Here is a 20,279-nt window from a genome sequence, read left to right as displayed (position 1 = left end):
CTTTGTTTTACAGCTATGGAGATTTGTCCCATAAAGCAAGCAAAGTCACACTTCATTAGGCTGCTAATGATGGCAGAAATGGATTCTTTAGTTTGTCCATAGTGAAGGCTTCCTTTACTCCTTTCTTGAAACAATTCCTCAGCTGTACTTGATAAATGAACACCTGTGCCCTCAAGTGGCCAGTAAAATCCCTTTCTTTCATAGGTAAAATAATAGCTTTTAACTATTGAATTTCATTGTAGACACAGTCCACTTTATAATTTGGCAAAAGGAACCAAGCAACTCATGCTTAATCAATAGCTCTTGAGAATATAATGCTTGTGGATAATGAAGGTTTTTCTTTTTTAAAAAATAAGCAATTAATTTCACATACTATCTTTGTTATCTAGGCTGTTTGAAAAGCAGTTTATCTCTTAGACTGTTTTAATCAATGAGTCACACAATAATTCTATAATAAATACACAGATGCATCATTCTATTATACAATATCCTTCCATTTTTATATTTAAATAAGTGATTTACTGCTTTCTGAAAGGAAGTTGTTTGAGAAGGAGTGTGTGCCCTTCTGACAAGACCATCCTTAGATGCAGAAGTTTTAGATAACTATCCTCCAGTATTCAATCTCCCTATTTTCTATTACATATAATGCCTACATTGTGAGATTATGGTATAATCTCTTATAAATATGGTTATTGAAAAATGATAGAGATGCAGCAGAAAAATGCAAAATTTCACTCTGTAAAAAGAAGAAAAAGTTCTTTTGTTGTTGTTAATGATGATTTAGAGAAAAGACAAAGTTAGTTCAAAGTTGGGATTTTTTTTTCTTTTTGTAAGAAAAAAAGGGAATACTTTAACTAGAGTAAATTTCTAGAGTCTGGAAAACTCTAGAAAAGTGAAACCAATTCTATTTGATTCAAGATTAAAACACCCAATTCATTTGTCATAGTGTAATTACCTTATAGAATGGGCTGTCATAAATGTGGAGTTAAGTATAGGAACTTTAAAGTGGGACTAGATGGATTCAGTTATGATCATAAGTATAGATTCAGATGCAATATATCTTTGAGTATTTCTTGCTGGAACATGTAAAAACAGAATCAACGTAGAAGGATTTTATGTTGTCATTGTTAGTGTCCTTAAGACACCCAGATGTTTGTTGGTAAAAACAGGAGACTAATTTGTAGTCTAATACTGCAAGGCTCATTATAATATTTGTTAATCTATGAAATTATTCAGGGCCAAGGCTAATATTTCCTACCTGGCTGTAAGAAATTGCTCTAGACCCTTCCTTAAGCCAGACTCCTGGTTAAGATGTTAGATTGGGGAAATCCAGATAAAAGCCTTGATTCACTGACAACATTAATTTTGTTTTGGAAAATTCATTGGTTGTAGGTGCTCATTAGTATTTTCCAGTAATTTGGAAATTAACATGAAGACAGTTGCAATGAATGCCGTGTTCTTGTACAGTTTAACATTAAATGATACAAATTTGAAAGGTAATTATTCTCAAAATGCTATGTAATGGTCTGAAGAACGTAATTCCCTGTATTCCAGCAATTTCCTTCTAAATATATTTTACCAACTATAAGGTAAGAAAAGTATGTACATAAAGTAGTTTATATGTTTAATTCACCACTTGTTTCTAAATTAGACAGACTTAAATGTTATTAATTCAATTGTATAACTAGATATGGATATACATGTAAAATTAACTTTGTTTCATTAAGAGAAATGCATAAATTTAGAGGAGGGCACTTCTCTCTCTCTCTCTCTCTCTCTCTCTCTCTCTCTCTCTCTCTCTCTCTCTCTGTTTATGCTCTTTCTTTCATTTTGCATATACACTTTTTTTTAAAAATAGTCTCCACTCAATCATGAAACTTCCTGTTAATTTCCAAACATGCATTTTCTCTCAATTGGGTCTAACTCAAAAGGTTCTTGTGGATTTATAATGAAAGGATTCTTCCATAAGCATCTCCTTGACTTCCAAAGGATAGGAAAGAACTATAAAAACAATTATTTTAAAAAATCATTTTATGATGTGCTATCAAAAAAAAAAAAACTGTTTACCCAAAATTACATTTCTTTCTTTTGTTTTGTAGTTCTGGTATTTTGGAAGCTGGGTTGATGTGGTGATAGATGACCGACTGCCTTTCATTGATGGAAATTACTTATCAGTTCATCCCAGGAGCCAGAATGAATTCTGGCCACCTCTGCTTGAGAAAGCTTATGCCAAGTAAATATTTCCAAACGCTGCTTCTATTTCAGGTTTTGCTTAAGCTTATGTCTCACCACTGTAGTCTGTTTAGCCAGGGTTGCAGAAAATAATTCCATATTTAAACATAACAAGCATACTGCCAAAAGATAATTCTTATTCAAAAGATAGATAGATACAGTATGTCTTTGGTCACAGTCATTTATTAGTACAATCGCCTTCCCAGGTTTCAATATATTGATATCTTTAACAGATTCAGCATGAAAAAAATTGTGGGGCCACCAATGGGAAAAAAAGAAATCTTCCTGTTTCATTTAAAACTCATATGTTTACTGGTAGTCCTTGACTTAAGACCACAGTTGAGCCCAAAATTTATGTTGCTAAGCAAGACAGGTGTTAAATGAATTTTGCACCATTTTGCCACAGTTGTTAGGTGAACTACTACTTAGTTGTTAAGTTAATAAAACAATTGTTAATTGAATCTGGCTTCCCCATTGCTTTCCCCTGGAAATATCCCCAGCCCTGTTAGTCTCTCACAAGGTTAGTGAGTTCTGTTATTGTTGACATGATTGACCAATCTTTAAGAACAATTCAAAGTCAGGTCACTTAGCTATAAAGATAGGAGCCCAACCAACCCCTGCCTTTCAAGATGCCAGCCATGGTTGCCAACAAAATATGAGGAAATCTGTTGTGTAAACAATGGTGAATATGCTTTGAAGCTTAACACAGCCCAAAGACGTCAGAATTGGAAATACTGATAAAGAATTAAGATAATGTTATAGCATATTTAAAATTGTTATTGAAAATATGACACAGAGGTAGAGCAAAATAAAAAATTTATGATCAAATGAATGAAAAACTTTTAAAGAAGTAATAACAATGGAACACTAGGAAAAACTAGGGAGGAGGAATCATGAAGTTTATTCCAAGCTACAAACTGGAACAGAATCTATAATGAATGATTACCAAAGTGGAAAAATCATTCAACAATAAATATTGGAAATGCTACAATAAGAAAGGAATATTTTGTCACATCATTGGAAGAACTGGAAAAGGTACACCAAAACATTCAAAAAATTCTAAAAATAAAATTAGAATTTAGACCATAGATATTTTTATTAGGTATGTTCCCCAAAAGACATAAATGGAAAGCATAATAATTTAATAAGTATTGCATACATGCCTAACAGCAGCAAGAAGTGGTCTGGCACAATACTGGGGGGCAGGGGGGCGGACAGGGGCGGACACTTACCAAGAAACTTTGTAGCATTTGTTAATATTTGTATGCCTTGCAGAATCATTTTTGTGAAATGGGCAACCAAATAAATAGCTAACTAAGGCAATTTATGCAAATTTACTGCCATAACTAATAACTTTTCTGGCAATCAAGCAAAACAATAGTGATAGACTTTTCTTATTGTTTCTTTTCATGCATTTTTAATGCCAGAGGCTGGGAAACAACTTCCTTAAATTGCAATGCAGCCCTGTGTAGATTTATATAGAGTACAATGTAAATCAGTCACAAAGTTGGTGGGGTCATGGTTGTGATCAATACCAAAAATACACACACACACACACACACACACACGCACACAATTTTTATTAAAGCTTTTTAAAAAGAAGATAAAAACTAATATAAACAAAAGAAAAGAAGAAAAGAAAGAAAGCACAAGGAAGCAAAAAGTACAAGCAAGACAAGAAAAGATTAACAAAGAAATAAAAAGGAAAATGCTAGATTGAGGACATTAGTTTTGAATAAAATAAACCACGGATTTCCATTTTTTTAAAATACAGGATAAAGCTCAGATTGAGTACAGTACTTACTTTTATTAAATGGCATATGTTACTATTGTAATGAACTCTGATTCTTCTTTTTTTTCTTTTGCATTAATAAATGCAAACTCAAAATAAAATAAAACAAAAACTTGAAACATGGATTTTGGTATTTGGTATGCCACTATCTGATGAATATTTGATGATGTGAACTAAATAAAATGGAGCAAAGAACAAATGCTTAGGCTGTGCTTAATTTTATTTTAATTGTCCTGTTTACTTATCTGTGGCAGATTTCCTTCCAACAGAGAAAATGTTTTTAACTTCAGGTTCTAACCAAGGGTGTTGTTTTATCTTTCAGTATGTGATGTATTAGGCAGTTGTTGCATGCAGCATTAAACAATGTATAAAGGCTTATCTGGGGACAAAGATTTGTAAGAAAAGAAAAGAAAAGGGAAGTTTTTAGAAGTTATTTGGAGAGTCTGGCAAATGCAGAGAAGAAGCAAATCTTTCTACAACTTTTTCTTGTAGAAGATTTTCTGCTTGAGGAAGCTTATGCCAAGTAAATATTTCCAAAAGCTGCTTCTATTTCAGTTTTTTTTTTACTACTGGTTCACTGGTGTTCATTGTTATGTGCGTGTGATGCTTCTGTGAATGCGCAGAAGCATCCAGGCAGGTGGACAGAGCCTTCCGCTGCTGCTACTACCGGTTCACCCAATCTGGGTTGAACCAGGAACAACCCACCTCTGATTTATATGATGAAAGGAAGGAAGGTAGGAAAAGAAAAAGAAAAAGGGATGAATTAGAATCAAAGAAAGGCTTACTGTTTGTGTTGAATTGAGAAATGAAATAAATCTTGAACTATTAACGAATATATAGTATAATGGATTTACTGACTTTTAATTGACAAAGAGAAAAAAGATTTTTTTGAAAATGTAATATAAATATTCTCTCAATTTAAAGCTGTGTTTCTATTGCTAGTCTGACTTAACAAAGCACATTAGTGGTGCTAGAAAGAACATTCACCATTAACTTGCCTGAACTTCTCTAAAACCATCAATTTTCTTTTATATTTTCATACATATAAACATTCTGTGTTGTTTCATGTTTGCTACCTTGAATGTCTTCCCTTTGCTTCTAGATTCCGTGGTTCTTATGAGAAGTTGCACTATGGTTTTATCTCAGAAGCTTTTGTGGATCTCACAGGTGGGGTCCAGTTGACATACAATCTTGGAAGGACTACTGATCCTTTGTTTGAAATAATGAAAACTGCTGCTTTATCAGGCTGCCTCATGGCATGCAGTACTCCTCAAATGGTAAGTTAGAAGTTAGCTTTACAGAGATTGGTAGCTTGCTTTTCAGAAGAGATTCTCAGAATAGTTTCTCTAAAATTACTAGAACAAATCCTTTAGATATCAAAACAACAACTGCACATTACAATGTACAGTTTTGATGGAAGGTTCTTGGAAATTTTTTTTTAAATGGTGCCTGTGGGACACAAATGATTCTTTCATGGTAGAAAACAGTTCACATTTTGGATATTGCTAAGAAGAATGCCAGAAAGCAAGAAAATGAATTAATACTTCTGTTGATCCACCAAACATATATGATCACACGATAATATTAGAAAGTTGGGAGATCCAAGCCATAGAAAATTTTGATTTGACTAAAGGAACCAAGTGGAGTTAGGACTTTAGAGTCAACAACTGTCTGTGAAAGATTAAATTTGTTTGGCACTGCTCCTTGTTACATGTGCAGATCATATATAAAATTGAGATGTGCTTATTTTCTGGGTTCTGTTGACTTTCTGACAAAAACAGGAGAGAGGGAGGTTTTCCAGTGCTCCTTGCCAGCTTTCCACAAGGAAAATCAATGGGGCAGCCAGCAGGAAGTTGAAAGTTACTGTTGTGCCCACTCCTTTTTTTGCCCACCTGTCGTCATTCTGTTACTGTTTTTAGGTAAGAAAGTAATTCAGTAACACTGATGCACAGGTTGCCTTGGAATCTCAATTGACATTCTCCCAAATTTAAAATCCTAAAGAGTTGGTCAGAATGCTTTTCTTCTTTCAATACTGCTTCCAATAGTGTAAGCAGGATATAGTAATACAGATGGGCAGGTATAAGTGGAGTGGCTTGGATAAGAACATTCAAACATGTTCTGCCCTTAGGACTTTATTTGATCTCAATAATGTCCTTGCAGCCTGTCAGATCATATAGGATCCTTTACATTCCTTGTTCATTTACTTACTTCCTATATTTGATTTTGTTCTTTGATTAACTATTGTTTCCCAAAGCAGCTCATTTCAATTTAAAAAGAACACTAAATTCAAAAGCTAGTTCACAACCACCAATAAAAAGACGTAAAAGGATAGGGAATAGAGGGGAAAGGAAGAATAGGAAGTTCAATTATTCAAGTTGGCATTTATAAGATGGCATTTATTAGCAAGTTTTGGGATGGAGGATTTTTACTGAAATAGGAATTGGTGGAATTGGATTCCTTATCCATTACTAAATCCAGAATGATGTCCTCCTCCTCCTTCTTCTTCTTCTCTTCTTCTTCTTCTTCTTCTTCTTCTTCTTCTTCTTCTTCTTCTTCTTCTTCTTCTTCTTCTTCTTCTTCTTCTTCTTCTTTTTCTTCCTCCTCCTCCTCCTCTTCCTCCTCCTCCTCCTCCTCTTCTTCCTCTTCCTCTTCCTCTTCTTCTTCTTCTTCTTCATATAGATTAACCACCCATAATAGAGATAAATTAAGCTAACTCAAAATTTCATAAGGAAGTATTTGGAATGTTCAGTTCCAACAAAATATATTATGGAATTGGAAATACTGAGAGTCAGTTTGGTCTAGTAGGTAAGAGACTAGGCTAGAAATTGGAAGATTGTGATACCTTAACCATGAAAGCCATCATCACTGGAGGTTTTTAAGAAGAGACTGAATATTCACTTGTCTGAAATGGGGTCTCCAGTTTGAGTAGGGAGTTGGAGTAGAAGACCTCAAAGGTCCCTTTCAGCTCTATTCTAACTGATTGATCGATCGACTGGTCTGAGTCACTGACTGACTGACTTTGGGCCAGTCATTCATTCTTAGCTCAACTCATCTCACAGGATTGTTGTGGGGAAAACAGGAGGAGGAGGAAGTATTGTGGGTGTTTGCCACCTTAGTGATTTGTAAAAATAATAAAGACTGGAAACAAGCAAACAAAGAAACCACCACGGCTAGCATTTATCATCCCACCCCACCAAAAAAGTGGAAAAAACCCTGATGCATAAGGTTGTTAAGAAATGTTTTTCTAGCTTTCTTTAAAACTTCAAAAAGTATTGGCATACAGCAGGGGTGTCCAAACTTGGGAACTTTAAGACAATTGGCTGGCTGGGGAATTCTGGGAGTTGAAGTCCACAAGTCTTAAAGTTCCCAAGTTTGGGCACCCCTGGCATACAGTCACAGCACGCTTTCTGCAGAAAGATTTCTACATTCTCCTCTATTTCTACATTCTCCTCTATTTGTACATTCTACAGATTTCTACATCTTATCCTCTATTTCTCGGTCATTTCATGGAGCGCCAGAGAAAATCCAATGCCTATGTATACAGAGCCCAGTGCTCTATAAACCCCACCACACTTATTAAAGGTTAAACAAAGCTGGAAGGATCTTTGATCAGGTTATATATTTTCTGAAATACAATTCCCATTTGCCTCTGCTAACTCTCAGTAATAGTGTACTATTTGGGCTTAAGCAGACTTTCTTAAGAACAAAAATGAGACCCAGAAATTTACTCTCTTAGAGGGGAAGTAGATCATCCTTTCTCAAAAGCAGAAGAGGCAAATTAAAATGCATATGCCTTGTAGTGCTCTTAAGTAAACCCCTTCTTTTCACTGCTTATGTTGCTTTAAAAATAGGGAGCCTATCAAACACAGCAGGTGGCAAGTCAAAGCTATTCAGCTGATTTAGCTCAATTATGCTTATGCCATAAGTAGTACATATCCCAAGGGTAAGCACCCATAATTTTAGTGGTGACTGTGTCTCTCCCATGAAAAAAGATCCAGATTTTTATTCCCATTTTTTAAAAAAAGGTAAATGAAAACCTGTGGGTTTTGCTCCATTAGTTGTTGCCATTATAGGGAGCAGTGCTCATCTCCATTTCAAGGTAATTGAGCCAGTGTTGTCTGAAGACATTGCTATGGTCAGGTGGCTGTTACCTTTTCACAGAAGTGGGACCTATTTGTCTACTTTCATGTTTTTAAACTGCTAAGTGGGCAGAGTCCCTTCGGGCTAAGTGGGCAGAGTCCCTAAGTGGGCTAAGTGGGCAGAATCCCTTCGGGGAGAGGGGGCGGTCTATAAATTTTATAAATATAAATATATATATATATATAGAAGCTGGGATGAACACAGGAACTCACCCTGTTGTGTAGCACTGGGGCTTGAACCTGGGCTTTCCAGCCAACAAGCCCAGCGTTTTAACCACTGAGCCATTGCGCCATCAAAATGAAACTGTTGGACCAAATGTAAATGTTTTACAGAGAGTAAAACTGTTTTGTACTCTTTCAGGAAAAGCCGGGTAGCCAAGTATTGGAGAATGGAATTGTGCAGAAACACGTCTATGCTGTTATAGATGCCAGAGAGGTAAAATGAATAAATCTCTCCTTTCACTATTGTCTTACCTTCTAACTGGCAACTGTCCTACTGTTTTTCCCCTTTATTTTTGTCGATATATTGCTTTATGAACCAGAAGACAATATTCCTTTCCTCGTAGTGATTCCATCACTTCAGTCCTGCTTTCCAAAAGTACTCCAAACAACTTTTGGTTGGAGTAAAAAAAAAAAGATTAATTTAGTCAAGTCCATAGTCTGCCAATGCCCTGTTTTCAAGTAAAGGATTAAGAACTCTAAGCTCATAGTTAATATTTATTGTCTAAGCCAATGGTACTAAAAGATAACTTGCTACTGAAAAAGAAACCCCAGCAAATGTTAAGAGGCTAACAGAATGTAAATGAATGAAGACATAAGTAGGCTCATTCCGTGGAGATAATTTAATTTGAAACTATCATAAGCAAATTGATTGTGTTCAATGCAGTGAGAACTAGTAAGCAGCTTAGGGTTCATTCTTAATGTCAGAAGATTTCAAGGGTTGGAAACCACGTAATAGAAATAAAACATTCTACAACCTAAGTAGATATTTTAAGGGTGCTAGTGTGACCTCACAGGACAGATGATTGATCTGATACAAGGCAGAGCCACCTTGCTCAAGGACAAGCTGCCAAAAGAATGGAGTTGCCACAGCAACAGTCAAATCTATAGCTGCAGGTGATTTTGATGAGGACTCACAAGATTTCCTGAAAAGAGCATGACAGATGCTCCTTTAAGGTATTAATTTAATGAGTCATTGGCCAACTGCCAGCTTCTGCAGTTTCATTTAAATGCCTGCAAAACAGCTCAAGAAGGATTCTTCATTCTGTTTGTTGAGAAGGCATCAATATTCATGTAATTCAACTGCCAGGAATCGAGCGGTTGCATCAGACAATAACCAAAAATCTCCCACCACATCCCCTTTTTTTCCATGTGAAGAAAGGGTGGGCTGCATTCTTATTTCCATTATCATCATTGTTATCACCATCATCATCTAACCCTGTGGTATAAGTCAGAGCAATTTCTGTTGGCTTTCTAGGCACCGAGAAAACTATTCCACATCAGAAGCCAATGTAAAATGCATCCTGCAATTCAACTGCAAGGAAAAGAAAAAGCTCTGAAGTTTATTTCAGTTACAACACAAAAAGTGGGAGAATCAGGTTGTAGGACCCAGAGTTACTTAGGAGGGACAGAAAATGGGGTTCTTTGTTATTTTCTGCAGGAGGTGCAGTAGTATAGCATCACTGCACCGTTCCTGAAATCTTCCCTGTTAAACTTGTTCATAATGTCCACATATGTAGTAGGTAAAGTTTGTTGAGATACAGCAAAAGAGGGGCAGGGGGAACTGTTTGTTCTGAGTCTTGGAATGACATCACCCCTACAACAATATCTGAATAACAGGCTGTTTCTCATTGCCCTCTATAGATAAGAACATTGAGTAGTGTTGATTGATTTGATAGCACATGATAGTTCATGCATGATGTTGAAGTTAAGCATGGCTAAATCTAGATAATGCCTATGCAAGAAACCACTTAGATATTCCATGGCCTTGATTTCCATTCCATTCCAGAATTTAAAAAAATGAGAGTAGCACTAAAAATGTTGGCTGCTTTGAATAGCATGCTATTTTCATGCTTTCAACTTTCATGCAAACAGCCTATGTTTGGTTTGATAGGTGTATAATCTCATAGTAAATACACACGCACACACACATATTCAATAGAAAATTCATCTGCATTGAAAATATCTCTCTTTCATTTTCTGGGAACAAGGATCATACTTTTGTGTAATAAAAGACAGAGGGACAGCAAGACAGATTGAATGTAATTTCAGTTTCCCAGAAAGTCTGCTGCTGAAGCCTTAAAGGTACTTTTCTATTTGATAGAAAACTTAATAGAATTATACATCCCTTAAAGGATAATAAAACCACATCCATTGACAGCTACCCTAGAAATGTGCATTATGCTACATAGCCCAAGCCCAAGCCCAAGCTCAGCTTTGCTGTTTGCATTGAAACAGAGGGTCAGAAATTTGGAATAGGGTGAAGAAGTCATTAACTCAGGCTTATTCCTCCAAAGCACAAGCCTTTGCCATCCCCAAATATTAATATCATCTTCTCCAGAGTAGATCAATTTAGCCAGAAAAAATAATCCAACAATTGTGAAAGAAAGCAAAGACGTTATTGCAGCTAAGAGGATCAGGATGGGGTTAGTTTTCATCCCACCGGAGACATAATTTCTGAGGCTAATATCCACAATGACAAGAGAAAAGGTCTTGAAAGACAGCGACTTTGTCTAATCCACTGGTTTTCCTCACAGCAAGCCTACCCCTTAGTATGAGATACAGAATTGATCTGGCTTTCTGCAGAGGGAGAGAAGGGTGCAGTGGTGACAACAGATGTCGACATCCATTGTCTTGCAAATCTCTTGATCTAGAGTTAAACAGCCAAATATATCATGAAGATATTTCCCTTTCAAGACCAACTCCATTTCTGAAGAAGACGTTTACAACGTAACTTCTAATGGGTTTCCTCCTAGACCTGTAGATAATGGGTCATGGAAAAAAGAGTACTACATTAGATAACTGTGAGAAATATTTCATGAGTCTTATGGAAAATTGAAATAGCAAATCCAATTGGCTAGTTTAATTATCAGTCTTCACAGATGTTGCTACAACACAGAGACCTCTTTCAGATACCTTTCCCACCCACACTGCACACAAAAAAATGCTATTTTTTCTCATAGGGGATTGGACTCTCAGTACAGTAACAGATTTCATATGTGAAATCTGTTACTGTAGTGACAGTCCAATCCCCTGTGAGAAAAAAAATAGTTTTTTTTTTTTGCATTTGCATAGAGCACTTTGGAAGCCAAGAATGATACCACTGTTGTACAGAATATATGATTAAACAGATAATGATATTCATTCAGTATTATGATTTAATATATTCCCTTTAAGCATAAAGACTTTAATTATTATAATGACTTTGCTTAAGCCATAAACTTTTATGATTAAGGTGATGCATTAACCACTGGCTCCATACCAGGAACTACACTAGATAATACTGTACTTATCTACCAATGATTTCTCTGTAGAGAGGTGAAATTCTCACGATATTCTCAGGTTATTCTAATCAACCCCCAAACAAAAAGATAGAAAGATTTGGTTTATATGCAGAAGTTCATTTTCCCCACTTTATGGTACGGATTATACTGAGAAAACTAACCCGAATTACCCTGTGCGTGGATATGATGTGTAGCAATTTCTGAGATATAAAATGATGGCATTGCAGTTATATAAGTTGTTGGCTCATGCCAGTCACTCTCCATGTAGTGTCATCACAGGCTGAAACAGTGCTGAGTTAGGAGTGGAAGTCAAAGCAGCTGGGTGACATGGCTGAATTAGTTGTAAGAACAAGGGAGAAATGTTGGTTATTTCTAAGAGAATGAATTGCCTGAAAACTGAGCTTGTTCTCTCCACCTCTCCAGAATTTATTAGTGATATTCTATCATATATTTCTTAAGCAAAACATTTCAAGTCTTATATGAAAAGGGATCCTAAAATGACCTTGAGGGAGACCTTTTTGGCAATAAGTATAGTTAGAAAAAAAAATGCATTCGAAGTGTGAACATATAGCACTTAGATACTGAGATAGAGAGGTTAATCTCCAAATGAGAGTCAAATTCAGAATTCAGTGAATATATTCCAAGATGACAGATTTTTTAGATGTATTATGTATCTCCTTGGAAGCTTTTTATGTTTCTTATTTATTCATAAGTAGAAATGCATAAAGCAATGCCTCCTAAAAGAAACTTTGGTTGTTGTTTTTCTAGAGATCTGCATATCACCCAAAACCCAAATTGAAATTTTCATAAATAGGCAGGTTGCTTTTAATAAATGTTGATTGACTGATTAGCATTGATAGATTCAGTGTTGACTCTTAGAGACCATAGAGATAGATATTTTCCAGGATGATCTCTTCTTAACTTGGCCTTTCAGATCTTCCAATATTGATCCCATCACCACTGTAATTGACCCAGTCTATTTTACTGCTGGCCATCTTCAATTTCTTTTCAATAATAAATGTTAATATGAAGAAAAATGACTCATATCTATAAATTTGGTCTAGCAATATCTTTGGGATCAGGATTAATTCTGATAGGATTTGATATTCTGAATAAGGTGGTATAATGGTCTGACCTCTAAACTATCCCTGTTCAAAAAAGGATTTCCATAACAGGATCACATCTATCTTTATCTAAAGATACTTCAAGAGATATCCACCAAAATATAAAAGGAAATATATCTGTGTGCCTCTTCCCTCATGCCAAATATACAAAGTTAGGATGTTTTCCCTTCCTTTCTTTTTAATAGGTTCCTTACATGTACAGGAAAGAACCTCTAATCAAACTATGGAATCCGTGGGGCACTGTGGAATGGAATGGAGCTTGGAGTGATCAGTATGATTTTGCAACCTTTTATCTCTTGAGAAAGATGACTCCCTTGAGTTCATGGAATGAGAACACTCTTTTAAGACTTAGCATGAAGAGGCCTGGAATAATAATACTTTAGCAAGAACTAATCTTGCAACCCAAGGGTCGGCATTGCATGCTCTATATTAAAATTCAAGGCATCACTAGGCATTTCTATTTCATTTATCTTCATTTGGATAATGCCAGATCTTACCATTTTTGACTAATTGTTTCCTCCCCCACCCCAAATTGAATTGTTACTGCAATTTGCACTTAGAGGCAAATTTAAATTGGATGAATGATAACTTTTATGTGCTATATCTATACAAACCCTCAGCCAATATGTCTGTGGCAAGGATACAGAAATCATGAAGCCAAATAATCCAGAACAGGGATGTCTAACCTTGGCAATATCAACACCTGTGGATTTCAACTCCCAGAATTCCCTATTCCTGTTCTGGGAACTGAAGGTCACAAGTCTTAAAGTTGCCAACGTTAGACACTCCTGATCTAAAAGATTCTGAGCTGGAAACTGATCTTTTAGCTGCCCTAAAATGCCTGAAAAGTAGTTGTAGAAGCAGAGACCCTCTGTTGTTGCCACTACCGCCATCACCATCTCTGGCAAGGGAACAGTAGGAGGTGCCAAGAAAAGCATTGTGACAGCTGTTTATTGCTGCCAGCAAGACCACAGACAGTAGGAGATCTATTATTTATAAATATAAGTTAAAAATATGGGAGGGAAGGAAACCAACATTGCAACCTGCCACAGTAGTAAATAGTCCATCTCGGCTGCTAAAATCATTTGCAAAATTATAGCTTGTAGAAACTGAAATAGCTCCCTTTAGCCTTGCCAGCTATTCAATTTTGGCAGGTTATCATCTGGTTCCTAATTTCAGACATTGTATAGTATTTTCCTTCATCACATTTAGAAACAATTTGCTAGAATTACCCTGGGTTCAATTAAAAAAAAAGTCTTATTAAGCTTCATTGCTTTCCATGGGAATAATTTAGCAGTTTTATTGACATCAATGAAAAAAATAACATCTTGTGATTTTTCCCTAGTATTCTATGCCGAAAACAGAGAATGATCATGCTAAATAACATGGACCATTCTCTGGTTTTAAGATTGGGAGCAATGCTATAGAGTCAAAGCTTCTTTTCCATTGGTGCTGTTAATAGGACTCTTGCTGAAAAGCATCAAGAAATAAAATTTCCTTGAAAAGGTTGTTGGAATACAACTAACGTCTACAGCTTTTCTATGTTCAAAAAATTAATGTCTAATTTGGATTCAGTTGAAATTTTGGTGAAGCAGCCTTAAGTTGTTTAAATCAATACGGTTATTGATTCACGCCTAGCTCATGCTAAGCAGACAATACAATTATCACTTAATTATAAAATTGCAGCCTGGGAATTAACACAGTTAGATAGCTAATTCCCTGTAATGAGTTTGCTGAGAGGTAATATCAGAAGTCAGAGTTGGAAAGAATTATTTTCTTAATAAAGAGGCCATCCAAGACTATACTTTAACCAATGAGAACATTGAGCTTGACCTTAATTGAACCTGACCTGCATTCCAAGCATATCCTCAGTTCATGATGATGGTAAACTTTTATTCCCAGCAATTCCAGTTCAGTGACCAGCCGATGACTGATCTGCATAAGTAAATGTTAGGTTTTAAAAAATCACTCCCTCTGAATTTCTGTCTGGAATTTGAGTTTCTTAATTAAATAGCAAGAGTCTTAAACTATGTTTGAAACTTACTAGTTTGTTTTTCAATTCCAAAATTCTATATTGAGAATTGCACAGCTATATTGTATCTTTGGGTCCTGTCATTTTTTATTGACTTTCATCCACGGATACATGTAAAACACATGTAAATCAGTAGTAGGTTTCTTCAATCCTCTCCACCTATTGATTATCATAGATTCAACATACTAGCATAGGAATTTGTGTCGTTTCTTTTTCAGTGGTATTTTTCCTGTTCAGTTGCACACTAGTCTTTTTTTTTTCAAAAAAAAAATATTGGTTTTTATACATATATGGGAAAAGGTAAGGGGATACAAAAATTTTTGGCAGCTCCCACACTAGTGATAGAAACCCATCCAAAACTCACAATTTTTACAATCTTAAAAACAAATTATAAAAGATAAGCAGAAAACAAGGTCTTATTCTATATTGTCAACCAATGTGTTCATTCATTTTCCTTTGTCACTTTCTAGAGTATCACCAATTGTTATTATTTCAAATACTTTTATTTTTGTGAACTGAGCCTTTTCGATATTGCTCCTCCGTCCCTGAGGAAGCCTCAGCCCCACCTCCTTCTTATCTTGCACCTTAGTGTACCTTCCACTACCTTCACTATGTTCGTCCTCTAGGAGGGGGAAATTCTTTTTAATGAAGGCTTCTGCCTCCTGCACTGTATTAATTCTTATCTTGTTTCCCTCTCAAAAGATCAACATTCCTTCTGGCAATAACCATCTAAACCAAATTCCTTTATTGTATAGTTTCTTTGATAAGGAGGAATACTTCCTCCTTTTCTCTCTTATCTTTTTTGGAATCTGCTTAAGGATGGTGATTTCTTCATCTTTATATTTCAATGGCCTCTCCCTTTGGGTCCCAGGCACCTCATCCCTTGTGGTCCTCCTGAGAAATTTAACATGTACCTCCCTTGGAACATTATGACTTCTAGCATATGCTGAATTTATCCTATAGACTAGGTCCATATCCCACCACAGCTGTTTTTTATCTCTCTTAATATAATCTGCTAAGATTGTACTCATGATATCCTTAAGGTCTTCATTTTCTGTCTCTGGTAGGTTCTGGAATCTAAGAAAAAAGGACATTCTTTCAAATTCTATTTTTGCCAAAAAGTTTTCCGAATCTGCATTTCCCTTCCGGATTGTTTTAATCTCTTCCCCCAATGCAGCTGCACCCTCCTCCAACACCACAATCCTTTGTTTATTTTCTGCAATATGATGTTTAACATCTCTGAGTTCTTCTTTGAGCTCTGTCATTTCTTTTTTCAATTCATTTTGAGCCCTCATAAGTTCTTGAAACATTTGAGAAACAGATAGTTCTTTTGGTCCCTCTCCAGTCCCTTCTTGCTGTAACAGTGAGGTAATTTTCGTTTGTTGCATACTGGGACTGGAGGAGGCAGATGAGGGGGCCGAAAGTGACTTGCCTGTCGGTGGTTTCTTAGGCCCCATTTGTTTAAAATTCAGAGATGTAAGTCTTTTCCCAAAAAGATGGCTTCTGAGGATTGCGCATCTGTGCTGATCCCAAGAGGCAAACAGAGCCGAAAGCGCCAGTTCACTGTTCCAGGGCACCGAGTCAAACCAAAAGAAGGGGATCAAATAGTCAAAGTTCAGAAGAGCCACATATCAGGGAGGGGTCTCGGTTTCCCTCAGAGAGAGTAATAAGGCTGAAGGTAGTTTCAAAGGGCAGACTTCATTTATAAGTAGACAAACAAAGAAGGGTGGGCACCATCTTGGCTCCTCTTTCCACAGGGAGAAAGAAAGCAGAAGTCTCTATCAAAGCTTTTAAAAGAAAAAACGGCTCCACAGTCATTTCTAGCAGTTGTGAAACGATCTTTCTCAGTTAGCTAGCTCAAGTGACAGGTCAGCCTTTGTTCTCTCTCTTCTAAGAGAGATCATTCAAATGCCGCTTAATCCAAGGGGGGGGGAGAAGAAAGAAAACCATCCCGCTAATCTCCATTCAAATAGGTTGAACACAGAATTTACAGAAGTCTGCTGCTTTTCTTTTAAATGATCAGAGAGTTCAGGATGGATTCCCCACCACCAGGCTCCAGCCGTGCTTCTCCAAGTACACTCTCTCCTCTGGATCCATTCAGCAAAAGGGCAGACAGAGCACCGCCCCCCCCCCTCCGCTCCCCGGCTCCTAGGCGAAGCTGAAAAGCACCCTCGCCAGCTGCTGCTGATTCCGGGGGGCTTCAGCAAGCTGCCCTTTGGCAGGGGCCCCCTCCAGACCCCCCTCTGCTCCTTATGGAGCCCACCGGGGAGACGAGCAGTGGACAACATGTCCGTCGCCAGCAGGAACCGGAAGTCATCCAGCAGTTGCACACTAGTCTTCAGTACCTAAATCAGAATCTTGTTATAAACATACAGTGCAGTCACATCACTCTTTCTGCTTAACAACTCGCACAATCCTGTTACAATGGCAACTGGGATTTCCAAGACTTCCACTGCTAAGTGGTGCATTCATGTCACATTGCACTTTACTTTATTTACATGTCTCTTAACAATTGAAGCTAAATAGTTCTCAAAGCAGTAGGTATGAGCTTAAATGGACTCCAGAGGATGGTAGAGGACAGGAAGGCCTGGAGGAATGTTGTCCACCGGGTCCCGATAAGTCGGACATGACTTCACAACAACAACAACAACATAGCAATTGAAATTCTGGTCTCAATTGCCATTGTAACTTGAGGACTATCTGTAACAATAAATGACAGGAGAGGTCCATGCATTCTTTCAAGAAATAGGAGGCAACTGCTATAAAGAGCACTACCTACCTATATTTGTTTTCATGATAAAATGATTCTTTGCAACTTCACTACATGATTTGCAGAAATCATCACAATGGGGAACTGAACAGGGTCACTGTTTTCAATTCTATTGCTTGGAACAATTGGTTAGGATTTAGTATTTGTATCAGTCCTATTTTCCAGGAACTATTTTATTCACTTCCTGGGTTTTGTTGTGGAAAGCTGACTATCTCATTAGAGAAGAACTCTCTTCCCCTGTAATTATCCTTGCAATTTTGTTGTAAAGGTCACACTAGCATTAGAAGCAGCCGAATGAAGCAAACTGAATCCAGTAATGAGAAGAATTCCACGAACTCTGTAGTAAAACAGGCCAAGCTCACGTGCAGATGAAAAGTTTACTACAAAATATATCGAACAAATTAATCTTTCTGCATAAAAGAAATGCAAAATGAAATGCACCCTTGGGGGAGGGTGGCATTTTCTTGGGCGCGATTCTCCACCATTTGGACTTCAAGTTTTAAATGTGACTCCTCAAAGTGGAGATTCATGCATGAAAAGGTCTATAAACTAGCATTACAATGGCAAGGCTATTGGTATCTTTCAAGTGATACATTATTTTGATCTGTTTTACAGTTCCGTGGAATGGGATCACGTCCCTCGATCATTCAAGGACAAATTCTATGTGAACAGGGCTGATGGCGAATTCTGGTATTATCACATTCATGAAATAGGCTTTGGGAGATTTCTCCATGTTAAATTGCATATCTCTCTACAGTATGTCCAACTCCATCTCCAAATCCAAATCCAAATCCAAATCTAAATCTAAATCATCTCTATCTTTATCTACCTGTATCCACACACATACCTACCTACTTAGATACTTGCATACTAGGAATTTTTTAGGCTTCTAAAAATTGCAAATGCACACTAGAAATGATAACTAACATTTGTCTGCAGCCCAAATCCACATTCTCTTTTCTCAGGATATCATTTGAAGATTTGAAAGAGAATTTTTCATTCCTGTCAGTTTGTAATAACTTGCCCACATTCCTGGATTTCGGTAAGAAGAGCAATACGTCTTGGTCTTTGGTTTCATATTTCAACCAATTATCTCCAGAAGGAAGCAACTTTCGAAGTAAGTAGCCTGAGGTAATAAGTTGATATCCTAAACCATTTTCACAGGAGTATCATGTTTAACAATATTCTAGTTACATTGCAAATCTGGAGATGGGTAACTTTATGCCCTGTATGTAATATAAATGATAGTCTGTGTAGTACCTCTTGAATTTTTATTCAGATTACAAGTAATCCAGTTTTGCTGACAGTAACTGGAAATGGAAACTCTAATACTAAGCAATGTGATTGTAAAACGCGGCATCTATGACCATGCCAACTTATGATGTCAGTTGCGACAGTCCCAGCTGCCAATATTAGATGATTCCCATATGGTCACAGTGTCCCACAATCATGTGATTGCCATTTGCAATCTCCTGCCAACTTCCCCATTGACTTTGCTTCTTGGAGGCCACGTGAATGTTACAAATAGTGATCACATGACTGCAGAATTCTGCAATGTTGTGATTGCAAACTGGTTGCTGAATGCCCAAATCATAATCATGTGATCACTGGGACCTTGCAACTTCTACAATTACGAGGGCCCGTAGTAAAATATCCCTCGTTCAATGCTGTTGTAATTTTGAACAATCACTGAATGAAAGGACGTTCAATGAAGAATTTAAAACAATATTTAAAACAGACAACAATAGGGCAAATTAGAATTAGCTTGGATTTCTAAATACACTTATTTGTGGAAAAAATGATGGTGACAATAATAATCATTTTTGACTCATTATGTGCCCAAATTGCTGTTGATTGTTAGTAATCACATCACTATCGGAGACCCAAAATGTAAAGCCAGGATTACTTAAATAATACTTCAGCATTTTGCAATGCAATCACACACAAGTTTATGTAGAGATAAGTCCCAAAAGGGCTTACTCTTAGACAAATGAGAATTGCAATCTTAGTTATTTTTACATTATTTCCAAGTGTCTGTCATTTGTATTTTAGATTTGTTATTTACACATGCATTTATTTAAAATGTTGATATATTGCATTCAACATGAAACAGTATCTAGAGTATTGCTATTCTTTAACAAAGATCAGCTTACACAAGGTTAATGAATGGCCTTCTATTTCATGAAGCTTATGACATTTACAACATATGAATGTATAATCTGTGTGCATCCATCTTGACATTCATTTCATTGAATTTAACGGAGCCAGAGCTCCCTGTTTCAATTTCTGAAATTTCCAGAAAACTGGAATTGTGAAGCTGTTTCCAGTCAATGGAGAAAATATTTAGCTTGATGGATCAGTGGTCTATCAATACCTGGCAGTTTTCTGTGTCACTATTCCTTGGCAAAGGTTACTGAGATGCCGATGATACTCAGCTATACATCTCTACCCCGAACCACCCCAACGAAGCCGTCGAGGTGATGTCCCGGTGTCTGGAAGCCGTCCGGGTCTGGATGGGAGACAACAGACTCAAGCTCAACCCCTCCAAGACGGAGTGGCTGTGGCTACCGGCGCCCCGCTTTAGCCAGTAGGTTCCATCTCTGGCCATTGGGGGTGAACAACTGCCCCCAGTGGATAGGGCGCGCAATTGGGCGTCCTCCTAGATACCCGGCTGTCGCTGGATGACC

General features: G+C 36.9%; 1 protein-coding gene across 1 annotated transcript in view; it reads left to right on the top strand.

Moving 5' to 3' along the window:
* Positions 1-20,279, top strand: part of CAPN13 (calpain 13) — a 115,572-nt gene that overhangs the window by 51,914 nt on the left and 43,379 nt on the right. The window contains exons 7-12 of the mRNA XM_081945249.1: positions 2,100-2,233; positions 5,127-5,301; positions 8,525-8,599; positions 12,976-13,061; positions 18,208-18,282; positions 18,558-18,709. Coding sequence (XP_081801375.1) covers positions 2,100-2,233; positions 5,127-5,301; positions 8,525-8,599; positions 12,976-13,061; positions 18,208-18,282; positions 18,558-18,709 — 697 coding nt within the window. The remainder of the gene's footprint in view (positions 1-2,099; positions 2,234-5,126; positions 5,302-8,524; positions 8,600-12,975; positions 13,062-18,207; positions 18,283-18,557; positions 18,710-20,279) is intronic.

Source organism: Natrix helvetica (assembly GCF_964273705.1).
Source record: "Natrix helvetica genome assembly, chromosome: 2".
Lineage (NCBI taxonomy): Eukaryota > Metazoa > Chordata > Lepidosauria > Squamata > Natricidae > Natrix > Natrix helvetica.
Note: the sequence above shows the minus strand (reverse complement) of the source record. Positions and strands in the feature narration are given on the sequence as shown.